The sequence below is a fragment of the Bison bison genome, unplaced genomic scaffold (assembly GCF_000754665.1).
Source record: "Bison bison bison isolate TAMUID 2011002044 unplaced genomic scaffold, Bison_UMD1.0 scf7180017864472, whole genome shotgun sequence".
In the NCBI taxonomy this organism is placed as follows: domain Eukaryota; kingdom Metazoa; phylum Chordata; class Mammalia; order Artiodactyla; family Bovidae; genus Bison; species Bison bison.
Genome location: NW_011495033.1, coordinates 10703696 through 10717141, shown reverse-complemented (window position 1 = coordinate 10717141; position 13446 = coordinate 10703696). Strand labels below are relative to the sequence as shown.

Here is a 13446-nt window from a genome sequence, read left to right as displayed (position 1 = left end):
AAAAGAAAGAAAAAGAAAGAAAAAAAAATGTCAGAAAGTTCCGAAAATTTGCAGCACTCTTGACAACCATTTCCACAGTATTTGTATCATATTCACAACAATTTACGTAACATTGACATTATACTAGTTGTTATAAGTAATCTAGAGATGATTTGAAGTATGTGTGAGGATATGGGTAGGTTATATGGGTTATATGCAAATTAGGCCCTTTGATATAAGGAAGGGACTTGAGCATCTGTGGATTTTTGCTACTCAGCGGGAGAGGCCCTGGAACCAATCCCGTGAGGATACAGAGCAATCACTGTATTGCGAACAGGAAGTCATTAACTTGGGTGTGTGTTCGTCAACAGGAACTTTCCATAAGGGTATATGCTGAGAGCGGAGAAGACAATGGCACCCCACTCCAGTACTCTTGCTTGGAAAATCCCATGGACGGAGGACCCTGTTAGGCTGCAGTCCATGGGGTCGCCAAGAGTCAGACACAACTGAGCAACTTCACTTTCACTTTTCACTTTCATGCATTGGAGAAGGAAATGGCAGCCCACTCCAGTGTTCTTGCCTGGAGAATCCCAGGGACGGGGGAGCCTGGTGGGCTGCCATCTACAGGGTCCCACAGAGTCGGACATGACTGAAGTGACTTAGCATAGCATAGCATAGCATACACTGAGAGACCAAATGAATGAGGTGGCAGCTCACACCAGAGGCAGAGAAGATCTCTCAGGGAAGGGAGGTGGTGGTGATAGGAATCCTAGGACTAAGTTGTGCTTCTGGGGGGAAAAGAGAAAGTATTACTTAAGGAGCCAGTTGATAAAGGGATAATCCAAGAGGCAACTGTAGAAGGATAACTGAGATAACACCAGAGGAAGAAAATGATTGCTTATGATGACAGACAAGGAAGGATTTTGTCAAACTTAGTAAATTTAAGAACTCAGAACTTATTGCAGATGTTTTAAGTTTCTTACACATGTTTCCTTGCCTGTTCTCCACAGGGACTCTAGGAGGTAGGCACTGTTATTATTTCCTTTCAGGAATTCTGCATTTCAGAGAGTTCTTAGGCCCGGCCAGTCCTGTACACCTCTCCCGCCCCAGCCAGTACTACTCGGGAGGCAGGCGTCAGAGGCATCACCTGCTTTGGAGCACTGTAGGTAATTAACTGTTCCTTTTCCCTGCTTTATTTCCCAGGTCACAAGGCACTTAAAGCACTGTTGAGGTCATTGGTAGATCTCCAGGAAGAGTTGCTTTTCCAGTACCCAGACACTAGGTATCTCGTAGATGGGACAAAACCCAAAGCAGAAAGGTAAGGAGGAATGGAACTATGGAATCTGTCTTTTCATCTGAATATTTTCCCACTGTTTATAAAGTCAGGTCCTTCCAGAAGATATCAGACTTCTTAATGTTAGTAAACTATTAATAGAAAGAGCCTCTCACATTTAATTGGTAGCCAGGATGGCATATAAATTGGAAATTATCTTTTGGATTTTTATGTGTAGTTGTGCCTAATTGTGTTTGTGCATGTGTGCATGCTCAGTCGCTAGGTTGTGTCCAACTTTTTTGTGACCCCGTGGACTGTAGCCTGCCAGGCTTCTCTGTCCATGGGATTCTGCAGGCAAGAATCCTGGAGTGGGTTGCCATTCCCTCCTCCAAGGGATCTTCCCAACCCAGGGATCAACCTGTGTCTCCTGCATTGCAGGTGGATTCTTCACCACTGAGCCACCTAGGGAGCCCAGTTACCTTTGTAAGCTTCTGCAAAAAACTTGCCTCTGGGGGTTGGGGGCTGCACCTCTCGGCTTGTGGGATCTTAGTTCCTCGACTAAGGATCAAACCCAGAGCCCTGGCAGTGAGATCACTGAGGCTTAACCACTGGACCACTAGGGAATTCCCCAAACTTGCCTTGTTTTTTAGATCTAGTGAAATTATTGGTGAAAGCACATTTTTAGTATGAATGCTTAATTGATGTTTACGAAGCCCTTTGTTGCCCATACATGGAATTGCCAGTTGCAACCATCGACTTTTTAGTAAGGGAAGAGGCAGTTATTTTGACTGGTGGAAACCTTTTGGAAAATAGCAGCATAAACTTTTTTTTCCCTTCCTGAAATGATCACACCTGATGAAGGGTCACCCGCCTCCTTGACCTCTCCCTCTGGCTGAGCCTGCTGCAAGTGGTACCTGCCTGTTTTCCGTTGCACTTCTCTTCCGCTCCACTCCTTTCCACTGAGTTAGTTTGAAGGACAGAGGAGAGGAGCTCTCTTGTAGGAAGCACTTCCTGTGTGTTGGGGTCGGCAGTCCATAGAGTGCAGCTGGTTCTAACTGGAGGCTCCGGTACGTTCTCTGGCGGTTGAGGGCATTGCAGTCTAGCTTGGGTTCTGTGGCCTATCGCTTTGAGTTTTCTTCACGTTCTGCTTCTCTTCATTTGGTTCAACTAATACTATTCAGCTTTCCCGAACAATTGGTTACAGAGAGACATATTCCCCTTATTGATTTGGGGATTAAGGTCATAAAAGTATGATTATGTGTTTAATTTTTAAAGACCCTGCTATAACAGTATAGGCCTGGTTCATGTGCATTTCTAATAATGTTTTTAACAACCTCATTTACTTTTATGGTTTTCTTACCTTTTAAAAATATTTTTGAAACCACCTATTTTTATGTTTATTTGAAAAAGTACAGAAGTTTTTGTTTGACTGTGTGAATGCTCTCTTACAACAGAAAAAAGCCATACTCTTAAAAAAAAAATTTTTTTTTTTATTTATTTGTTTGGCTGCGTGGGATCTTTAGTTGCCACACGTGGTATCAAGTTCCCTGACCAGGTATCGAACCTGGGCCCCCTGCTTTGGGAGCGCAGTCTCAGCCACTGGGCCACCAGGGAATACTCCTGACTGCACATGGGCCTAGGTTTTACTCAGGTAACGTTTATTTACATTGGACTCTTACTGGGTTTTCCAGTGAAGAGGAGATTTCCAGTGATGATGAAGAGCTCGTAGAGAAGAAGAAGCCGCAGAGGAGGGGCCCGACAAAGAGGAAGCTGGAGACGGAGGACTACCCCAGCTTCATGGCGAAGCGCTTCGCCGACTTCACCGTCTATAGGAACCGCACACTCCAGAAGTGGCACGATAAGACCAAGCTGGCTTCTGGAAAACTGGGGAAGGCAAGCGTGGGTGCCTGTGTGTGTGTGTATGTGAGTGTGTGAGGCAGGTCGTGGCAACCTGAAGCGGCTGTGAGAAATGGGAGCTACAGCTCCCTTATATGGATGATGCCTTGATGTGGTAGTCATCCGTCATCTCTGTGGAAAAATTTACTGAACTCCTACCACTGAGGTTTATACCATTCAGGCGTGGGTTTTCAACTTTATTAGTGAGGAGTGTTTTAAGTCTAGAAATGGTGGCCTTGGAAGTGTTGGAAAAACAAAATACCTTAAAGAAACGGATTTTACCACAATTAATATTAAAGGAGCAGAAGTTAATCTCTGTGTATAGGAAAGTAATGTGACCTGCTTAAGACTAATTTTTAGTTTTTTTCTGAGAACAATCACAGCCATTCACCCACTCAGCCTTTAACTGAAAGCCCCTCCTGGAAAGAGGATTGTCTGTTTCTCTGCTGACACAGAAAGATATAGAAACCAATGTCGCTGGCTTCTGCAGAGACTTTGTGCGTTATCTGACACTGGTTGATATTGTTGCAGGGTTTTGGTGCCTTTGAACGCTCAATCTTGACTCAGATCGATCATATTCTGATGGACAAAGAAAGATTACTTCGAAGGACACAGACCAAGCGTTCTGTCTACAGAGTTCTTGGCAAACCTGAGCCAGCAGTCCAGCCTGTCCCGGAGAGTCTTCCAGGGCAGCCGGTAAGGACTCTGATGCATGGTGATTACAGGAGCAGTTCCTAAAGGAGGCTAATTAACTGGACGATCTGCTCACCTCCTTGTAGGTATTCCTTGGGGTATAAGAAATAAACGAAAGAAAAGGGGGAAAAAAGCACTGCTTTGTTTGAGAAACTGAGATGATGTCAGAGGGGAAAGTTTTTAAAAAATGAAGCCACTGGGGCACAGTTCTTGAGGTGCTAGACTACTGTGTTACCCCTTTGCCTGGCAAAGAAATAAAGCCACTCTTTCTCCTAAACAAAAAATAATAATGAATAAAGCTATTATTAACTTGTGTATAGCCTTCTCTTAATTTTGAGTTTGATATGAGTCTGGTCATGGAAGCATTTGTAATTCAGTTTTTAAAATTCAGTTTTAAAGCTTCTTCTTTAGAAGCACTAATATTGAGTTGAGTGTGTACTTTAGACTTTCCTTTGCATGTTTATATGCTCCAGGAAAGGATCCAGAATTGGAAGAGGCAGATTCTTCTGTCTAAAGGAAACTCTTTTATTTATAATAGAAATATATACTTAATATGTATTTGTTAAGTTCAGAAGAATTTTAAATGAAAAGTAAAATTCCCCTAGTCTGAAAATTCCACTCCTTAGGTTTAACCAATGTTCATAGTTGTAACAAGCTTTTAGGTATTTTCTACACACACACACACACACACACACACACACAACACATAATGCATTCATAAAAATACGGTTTTTGGAACTTTCCTCTTGGCCCAGTGGTTAAGACCCCATGCTCCCAATGCAGTGGGCATGGGTTCAGTCCCTGGTTGGGGAACTAAGATCCCACATAGCCTGCACGGCATGGCCAAAAAAAAACAAAAAAAAATTGTCTATTTTTTTTTAACTAAATGGGATGGATATATATGTGTGTATAAATATATAAGTTATACATACAATCTTACAGCTTTCTGAATTATTCTAGATATTTTTCCAGGCTGTTACGTAGAGATCTACCTCATTTTTTCTAATGGCTAGCGTATTCCATTGTATGGATGTGTGCTAGAATTTATTTGAGCAGTGGATATTTATGTTTTCTCTAGTTTTAGAAACAGTGCTATAAGAAACATTCCTGAGCATTTATATGCTTTTGTTTTTATGTGAACATGTGGATACACGTTTAGAAGTGGAAATATTAAGGAGAATATGCATTTTAAATTCTGATAGATGTTGTAAAATTGCCTCAAAAAGGCTGCTGTATTTTCCATTACTGAAGATTGCCTGTTTTGGAGATGAAAAATGATGTTTTTTCATCTCAATTTGCTTGTATTAGAATGAGATTAAATATATTTTCATATAACCATTGAGTATTTGTGTTTTTTCTGTCAAGTGCCTATTAATGTTTTGCCCATTTTTCAACAGCATTATTTTTGTTCTTTAATTGTGAGAGCTCTTTATATCTTAAGGAAGATAGTGGTTTTACTGTTCTACACATTCTTTATAGTCACTGCATTACTTTGTTAACCTCATTGGGATTCACTTTTTCCTTCTTGCTGATGTAGGAGATCCTTCCTGAGGCCCCTGCCAATGCCCACCTGAAGGACTTGGATGAAGAAATCTTTGATGATGATGACTTTTATCACCAGGTATGATTTTTACACTCTTTTCTTTTGTTATAAATCAGGCTTTAGCATTTTAAGACACCTGATAGAATTCTCTGACCTAAAGGTAGCTATCTTACCTTAGAAGGATAGAGTCAGACAGGGTTTCTGAACATGTACTCAGAATCGACTTGCTGTGTAGTTCTAGATGTGTTACTTTGGTTTTATATTTTTCCTCCTGAAATGAAAATAGCTACAGCTTCTTTGTTAGTTGTTACAGAGTGTAAGTTACTGTAGAACAGTTTCAGTGTCTTTGCATCAGGTGACTTATTTTCTCTCAGCCACTTTTGATGATGTTCCTGGAGGATTTATTTTTTGTTTGGTTTCTTGTCCTGTTACTAGCAGGTAAGGACATGGGGTTGAAAGGCCAGGATCCCAGAATTCTTGAATTGTGCTTCTGCTTCTGTCATATTACATCTCTTCTCTTAAAACTTCCTTGTGTGTGTGCATGTTCAAATCAGTTAGGTACATATTGAGGTTGCCTGCCACTGTTGATTATAATAATAGTGTAGTGCTTTGAAAACAGAAGGAATTGCTAGAGGTTGAAATCTAGTCCAGTTCTCAGTGTGTCCTCACAGTCATTCCCCCTGTTCTTGCTCTGCCCCTGCCATCTGCTGTCGTGCTGATCTTTCTGATGACGGTTGTACCATCTAGGTAGACTAAAATCTGGGCTAGTCTAAAGAACTAAAATAATTTCCTCTAATCCTGGGTCTCTTATCAGTCATACATCTTAATGAAACGTGCTGTAGGCTGTCCCCTCTCTAGCTCTGGAGAGTCAGGGATGCTGTTCAGTTTTGGTTGAGTCATTATTTGTCACAATGATCCTTGTTAACTTTTATGGAAGACTTTTCAAATGCTTGTTGGGGGTGTAGCTGTAATGATGGTCCTGTGTAGTATATGGAAGTATGAAGGAAGGAACACAGAAAACTACACTGTGAAGAAAGTAGAAAAAGTGATTCTGTATTGAGGAAACCTCTGGTTTTGCCCTAAAAAAGAGAGAGAGATATTTTAAAATTAATCTTGCTGTTCACTCTCACTCTGATGTTCCATAAAATTATTGCTGTGCATCTTAAAAGTAATGATGAGAGGGTGGAGGCAAGAGGATTGGTGTGTGGCCCCAGGTGTTCCCAGTCAGAGGTCTTGATTCTTTTTTCCTTTTTTTCTATTATAATGTCCATTTGTCAGAAGAGTGGGGAACTCTGTTTTGCTCTAGACTGTCTAAGAGAGTACCTGACATGGGATACTAATGCTGTGTGAATGTGTGAGATCATGGGAGACAATCCAAAATGTTCCAGTCTTCATTAATTGAAGTGTACATTGTTCGATAGAAAGTGCATCATAAATTAAATAGACCTAATGAAATAAACTGAAATTACTGGGGGAAGCTGCTTCCACTGGCAATCCTTAGTCTGAAAGATTTTTTTTTTTTGGCCTGGAGGTCTGCTTAAAAAGAAATAGCATTACTTGATTGGCCCTTCATCCCAATTAATAATTTTAACTTCGATAAATTCTGATTTCAGTTATGACTAGTCACATCTTCGCTTTTCCCCTTGCTGGTTAATTGGGGTGCTGGGGTTAATCTAAATTAAAACTTAAACTAATAGAGGTCAGCGAAGCAGCTGAAACACCTGAGTGAAACAAATGGGGCTGCCAGGCACAACTTTATCTTGGCTGTTTCCCAAGAGGGAAGTGGCAGCAAATTGGAGTTGTTTCAGCCTTCTGTAAAGGTGAATGATGGGTGACACTTGTGAATGTACAGCATCTCCGGAAGCATTCCAGATTGCTTTGCTGCCGCACCAACTGCTGCCATCCACGCACAGTCAGTAGGAGCTGGACCAGTTGCCAACATCTGGCAGCACAGCAAGGAATGGGTGCAAGGCTTGAAACCCCGCAGATTCTAAATATGGTGCTTAGAAGTGTGCAGGCTTTAATCACTTACCACTCTTTGGCAGCAGGCTACGACAGCTTATCCCAGCCTCGTACATCACAGTCGACATCTGCTGAGCCGCCAGGCAGCTGCACATTCATTTTCTTTTCTTGCCTTTTCTCTTTGCCTCCTATTCCTCTTCTTCTTCGAACTACCCCCCCACTTCCCCTCCCCCAACCCCATCCCCCGCCTGCCTTCAGTTTTCCTCCCCCTCCCCCAATATGCTTCTTGGGAGAGATGATCTGTAAAGATTACCGCTTCATTGTGTGCAAGTAATTGTGGTGATGCCAGGCCCTTGACAGACACAACGTAGCACCTGTTCTGCTGACCTGGTTAATTTCTTCTGTTGAGTGGGATTTACCAGAGATTGGAGCTGAAGCCAATTCAATGATAAGGCTAAAGAAAATGGCTGTATGTTTTCTGTCACCTCCCAATTAAATTGGCTTCATAAAGTGCTTTCCTTTATTTGTCAGGGTAGTAAGCCTGAGCTAAGTGTTGCATTCAGAAGTGGTACAATGTATTACAATGGGCTGTGAGTTTTCATTTGTGTTTTTTGATGCGGTGGGTTGTTTGGAAGAGCTTGGTGGTGAATATAATAACGTTTCGCCTTTTTTTTTTTTTAACCATACTTGAAGCCAGACTCTTTGGGTCCATGTTTTGTAAGGAAGAGATTATAGCCACATTGAATTTTAATGTTTCATTGTAAGGGTTTAAAGGCTTACTTGGTTAAGTCATGTGTCTCGAGGCTGTGTAAATGGCCCTCACCACTGAGAATGGTGTTCAGGGTCAGAATACATACACTCTCACTCTCTTTGTTTCATAATGGGCCTTAAATCACTACAACTTAAAAAATATGTCTGTGTTATTTAATAAAGGTACATGAGAGTGTGTATGTGTATGTATAAGCAAATACATATGGAGTAGGGAGAGGACTGGAGAGTATCAGATACTGTAATGGTACTTCTTTTGAGCTGAAAAGAACCTCACAATAATGAGTCCCTGAGACATTAAGTAACTTACTGAAAGTCACATACTAGTACTCTATCCAAGATTTTTTAGGCCAAGCCCTGTTCTTCCCATACCTTTGTTTCTTAAATATTACATTTGTGAGCCATAGGAAGACTTCACTATAGTATTATGCTTTTCGTTTTGTAAATAACTGAGCTTCATTTTCTTAGAACCAGAAGAAACATTATGTTGTGTTAGAAAGTAATTTTTTTCTCCCTTTGAAGGCAAATGATTTATTGAACTCCTGGTTTCTTAACAATTTTAATGAAAACAATTAACCTTCTAGTTGTGTTCCTGATTTGTTTGGAGTTGCTGAAAGCTCAGAGTGTGCCCAGTGGTGACGATTTTAGGAGGGAAACTGTTGACAGGCTTCAAACGTTGCTGAGTTCTCACTTGCTGGTGGGATCAGCTCCCATCTGGCTCAGGTGTTGTTAGAGTTCATCCCTAGAGATTATTTCATAAAATATGAAGGTTACAAATGACCATGAAGGAAGGGCCATGTTTTCAGTGTCTATTGTTCATTTTCATGATCCCGTTTGCAACTTTATTTTTTTTTTTTTTTTCATTAAGTGCTTTTAAGGTTGGAGAAGACTATGGCACCCCACTCGAGTACTTTTGCCTAGAAAATCCCATGGATGGAGGAGCCTGGTAGGCTGCAGTCATGGGGTTGCTAGAGTCGGACACGACTGAGTGACTTCACTTTCACTTTTCACTTTCACGCATTGGAGAAGGAAATGGCAGCCCACTCCAGTGTTCTTGCCTAGAGAATCCCAGGGACGGGGAAGCCTGGTGGGCTGCTGTCTACAGGGTTGCACAGAGTTGGACACGACTGAAGAGACTTAGCAGCAGCAGCTTTTAAGATATGTTGTCTATATTGCCATTTAAAGTTGATTTTTGACTCGATAGGCCTGAGTTCTCAAAGAATGGAGGAAGGACTAATGTTTACTGAACACTAGTAACGTGCCAGTTCCTGGACTGATTAGACAGGTACTTGACTCATGTCTTCATTTCATCCTCCCAGGATTCCCAGGTTGAGCTATGACTGTACTTAGCAATAAGCTATAAAGTGACTATAAAGTGACTGAGTTTTTTTTAAAGCATTAAAAAAAAATTTTTTTTTAAATTAATTATTGCTGCCCACAGGCTTTCTCTAGTTGCAGTGAGCAGGAGCTGCTCCCCAGTTGTGGTGTGTGGACTCCTCGAGGTGGCGCCTGGTACGGAGCACAGGCTCTGAGTGTACAGGCTTCAGCTGCGGCGTGTGGCCCCTGGAGCACGGCCTCACTGGCGGTGGCGCCCTGGCAAGTGACTGGGTTTGTTCTTTTCATAGCCGAGACCTCAAATTAGTTTCTTGTCACCTCGTGAGGTATTTTGCTCTGGAAGGACTAATTGAGCTTAGATATTGACGGGTCGATACCTGGATTTCTGAGGGTTCATTAGGGTTTCATATGTTGCTTCTAACTCTGTTTAGTTTTGATTTGGTTTGTCCTGTCACTTTGAATTTAACCAAGAGCAGCTGGAGAAAGACATAATAGATTCTGTTCTTTTGATGACCACTTTGATGGGTTAAATTTTTCCTTTCATCTGCCATCAGGACATGTCTATAGCTGACCCTGCCACATGCTGGACATATGTGTCTAAGACATTTGATAATGTCATAAACAAGTAATTACTAATTCAGTGAACTATTAAAAGTCGATAATGTTAAGAAATAGAGAAGAGGCAAGCTTTCTGACACGGTGGTTTACTTTAGTTAAATTGGTGAGTGATTAATATGGATGGCTGATAGGGTAGCTTTAATTGTATGCATTTAGATTGTAGTGTGAATAAGGGATGTGTAAGGCCATTCCTATGGTTAACGGCCATACAGTGTTCTTGTTGGCATGTGTCTTTCCAGTGGTTCGGTTGATGGCTGAGAATATGCTTTAAAGTCTGATTGGAACCTACTCCTTTTAATTTGTTGCTGGAAAACAGATCTGTTCAGAGCAGTATTTCATTTTTAGTTTGACTTTGAGATGTTGCTGCTATTTGAGATGTGGATAGTGTTTCTTAAAAGTTTGATAAAATTTATTACATGTATATCTTCTTGGTGACTTTAGAGAGGATGTATATATGAAGTGCATAATTTTGAAAACTGAAATTATGGCTGAAGTTAGAGCAGAGAGTTAATCAGTTAGGTTTCTTAAGATGTAATAAAGGAGTTGAAAAAACAAACCCCAAACCAATATCAATGTCTAATTAAACCCCAGTTTTAATAATTACAAGATTATGTTTTGAATCTATACAAGAATTTTATTTGAGATACATTCTAGTTTCTGTGTTTCCATTGTCTGTCTGTCAGTGTTTAGTCCCAAAGATAGTATCAATATTGGCATTTGATAGCTAGTGTGGGCTTGCTATTATGGAGCCTGCACACACAAAAGCCACATTTTAAATGCAAGGTCGAGAAATTTCATCAAACAGCAGCGTCAAGGGAAGGCACACACGCCTGGCCCTCATTTCTTTCAGTTCTCTTGCTTTAAAAAAACACCGGAGCATGACTTTGGTTCTACTGCTTCGTGTAGACAAAGGTAAAACCTCAGAACAAAGCCTAAAACAGGCTCCATTTGATGGAGCCAGCTAGGAAAGAAAGAAGAATTGGCCTCAAACCATTGAAGAAACTTTTCAAATGCAAGTGGTCCCGTGGTAGTTTACTAGGCAAATATGTGGCCAAAATTGCCTTTTCTATACTCATGTTAAACCCAGTGTGAGCTGGTTAAGTGTTAGACACAGGATTCCAGCAGTGTTTGAGTAGACTCCAGCGAAGAGTTTGGCACTTTAGAAAAGGGGGCACTACCTGTTCACCAAACTGGGCCTGGTGTCGTCTTGTTTTTGAATTATATTCAGTGTATGTAGCTCCTTAAAGCTTTACTGTAAAAGTAAATTATAGGGACAGTGACTTAGCATAAAAGGGGAAGTTAATAAACAGCTTTAAAAATTATGTGTATTGTAGATCTAGCATAGAACCTAATTGCTCTGAAGTTAGATAGTGTCTCTGAAAATTGTCCATTCCAAACTGTCTTTATACTGGAGCCTAGAGGACTAGGGTAGGATCGTCTCGTCTTTAGACACTTAAATCCAGGTGGTGTTAGTCCCTGTTTGATTTTCTTATTTCTTATTCACTTACGTGTGGCTGCCCTGGGTCTTGGCTGCGGTGCATGGCTTCTCATTCAGCGGCTTCTCCAGTTGTGGGGCCGCGGGGTCTGGTGTGGGGGCTTTAGTAGCTGCAGCATGCCGGCTCAGTAGTTGTGGCGCATGGGTTTAGTTGCTCTGAGGCATGTGGGATCTTCCCCGACCAGGGATTGAACCTGTGTCCCTTGAATTGGCAGGCAGATTCTTGACCACCAGCGAAGTCCTGACTTGCTAGCATATTACGCTGCCTTTTGACCTGACACACTTAAAAGTCCATTTGAGTGTTTTCTTTTCAGATTCATAACTGTTTAGGAAACTGAAGATCCAGAATATTTGTTCATACTGTGACAGTTCACACGTGTCACTTTCATGCGGTTATGGGCTTTTTTCACTAATTGCTATACCAGATGCTGGTTTTACAAAGACTAATAAGACAAACCCCTGCCCGAGGAATTTGTCATCTAATGAGAGCAAAAGTGAAAGTGTTAGTCACTCAGTCATGTCTGACTCTTTATGACCCCATGGACTGTAGCCCGCCAGGTTCCTCTGCAGGCAGGAATACAAGAGTGGGTAGCCATTCCCTTCTCCAGCGGATCTTCCCAACCCAGGGATCGAACCTGGGTCTCCTGCATTGCAGGTGGATTCTTTAAGGTCTGAGCCAGCAGGGGGAGTCCTAACAAGAGCAGAATTCTCAATTTTGTAGTCAGATAGCTCCTCTTTCAGAGTATGACTTTAATAAAATTTAAATGAAGAAAATAAATGGTGCACGAGAGCAATCAGGTCCTTGATATGAAAACATACATGTAGCTAAGACTGAGCTCCCAATGCAGGGGGCCTGGGTTCAATCCCCGGTCAGAGAACTAGATCCTCCATGCCGAACTAAGAGTTCACATTTCGCAACTAAAATTCCTTCATGCCACAGCTAAGACCTGGCACAGCCAAATAAATAAATAATGTTTAAACAAAACCAAACCATGTAGTTCTGTAGTGCTGTCTTATGACAAATGTGCCTCACATACTTGTTGGCACACAGGTTTTTCTCTCAACAGACTCCTAATTCCTAAAGTCATGTCTCAGTAACTTGTAAAAGACCCTAAGACATGCTGTTAGATATAAACTCTGAATAATATTATAAATTCACTATTTTCCAAGAATTTAGTGATTTTTAGAAGCCAGTATTGCAAATCTGATATCCACTGAAACTTATTTCAGGTTAGAGAAGCCTTCAGGGAGATACTGTTTTGGGAAAGATCCCTGATCTTCCCCTTGCTTACAGAAAGTAATAATAAAACCTTCCTGCTCCCGGCCGGGGGTGAAGGGGAGAGCATTCAGGTTGGTGATGGGTACTTAAAGGTTCGTTTTGCCATAGTCTACCTCTGTGTATTTTTTTTTAATTTTCTGTAATAAAAAGTTGAGAAGAAAAGTCTTTCAGATTTCTTTCTTCCTTCCATTAATTGATTCAGCAAATATGTGAATATCAACTATGTATTTATCGAGTAACTGTTGCTCTAGGCTGTGCTATCTGATGCAGTAGCCACTGGCCACATGTAGCTATTTAAATTTCAGTTGTAGCTAATTAATTAAAATAAAGTTGAAAATTCAGTCTGTCAGTCATGCTAGTCACATATCGAGAGCTGTAGCCACATGTGCTAGGGGCTATTGTGCTGGACAATGCAAATAGCGAACATTTACATCATCACAGAGGCTTCCCAGGTGGCTCATTGGTAAAGAATCCACCTGCCAATACCAGAGACTTGGGTTCAATCCCTGGGTCAGAAAGTGCCCCAGGAGAAGGAAATGCCAACCCACTCTAGTATTGTTGCCTGGGAAATCCCATGGACAGAGGATCCTGGCAGGCCACAGTCC

General features: G+C 41.3%; 1 protein-coding gene across 3 annotated transcripts in view; it reads left to right on the top strand.

Moving 5' to 3' along the window:
- AATF (apoptosis antagonizing transcription factor) overlaps nucleotides 1-13446 on the top strand; it is a 108248-nt gene that overhangs the window by 41904 nt on the left and 52898 nt on the right. For all 3 annotated transcript variants that reach the window (XM_010861549.1, XM_010861550.1, XM_010861551.1), the window contains exons 5-8: nucleotides 1183-1297; nucleotides 2944-3145; nucleotides 3680-3844; nucleotides 5379-5462. In XM_010861549.1, coding sequence (XP_010859851.1) covers nucleotides 1183-1297; nucleotides 2944-3145; nucleotides 3680-3844; nucleotides 5379-5462 — 566 coding nt within the window. The remainder of the gene's footprint in view (nucleotides 1-1182; nucleotides 1298-2943; nucleotides 3146-3679; nucleotides 3845-5378; nucleotides 5463-13446) is intronic.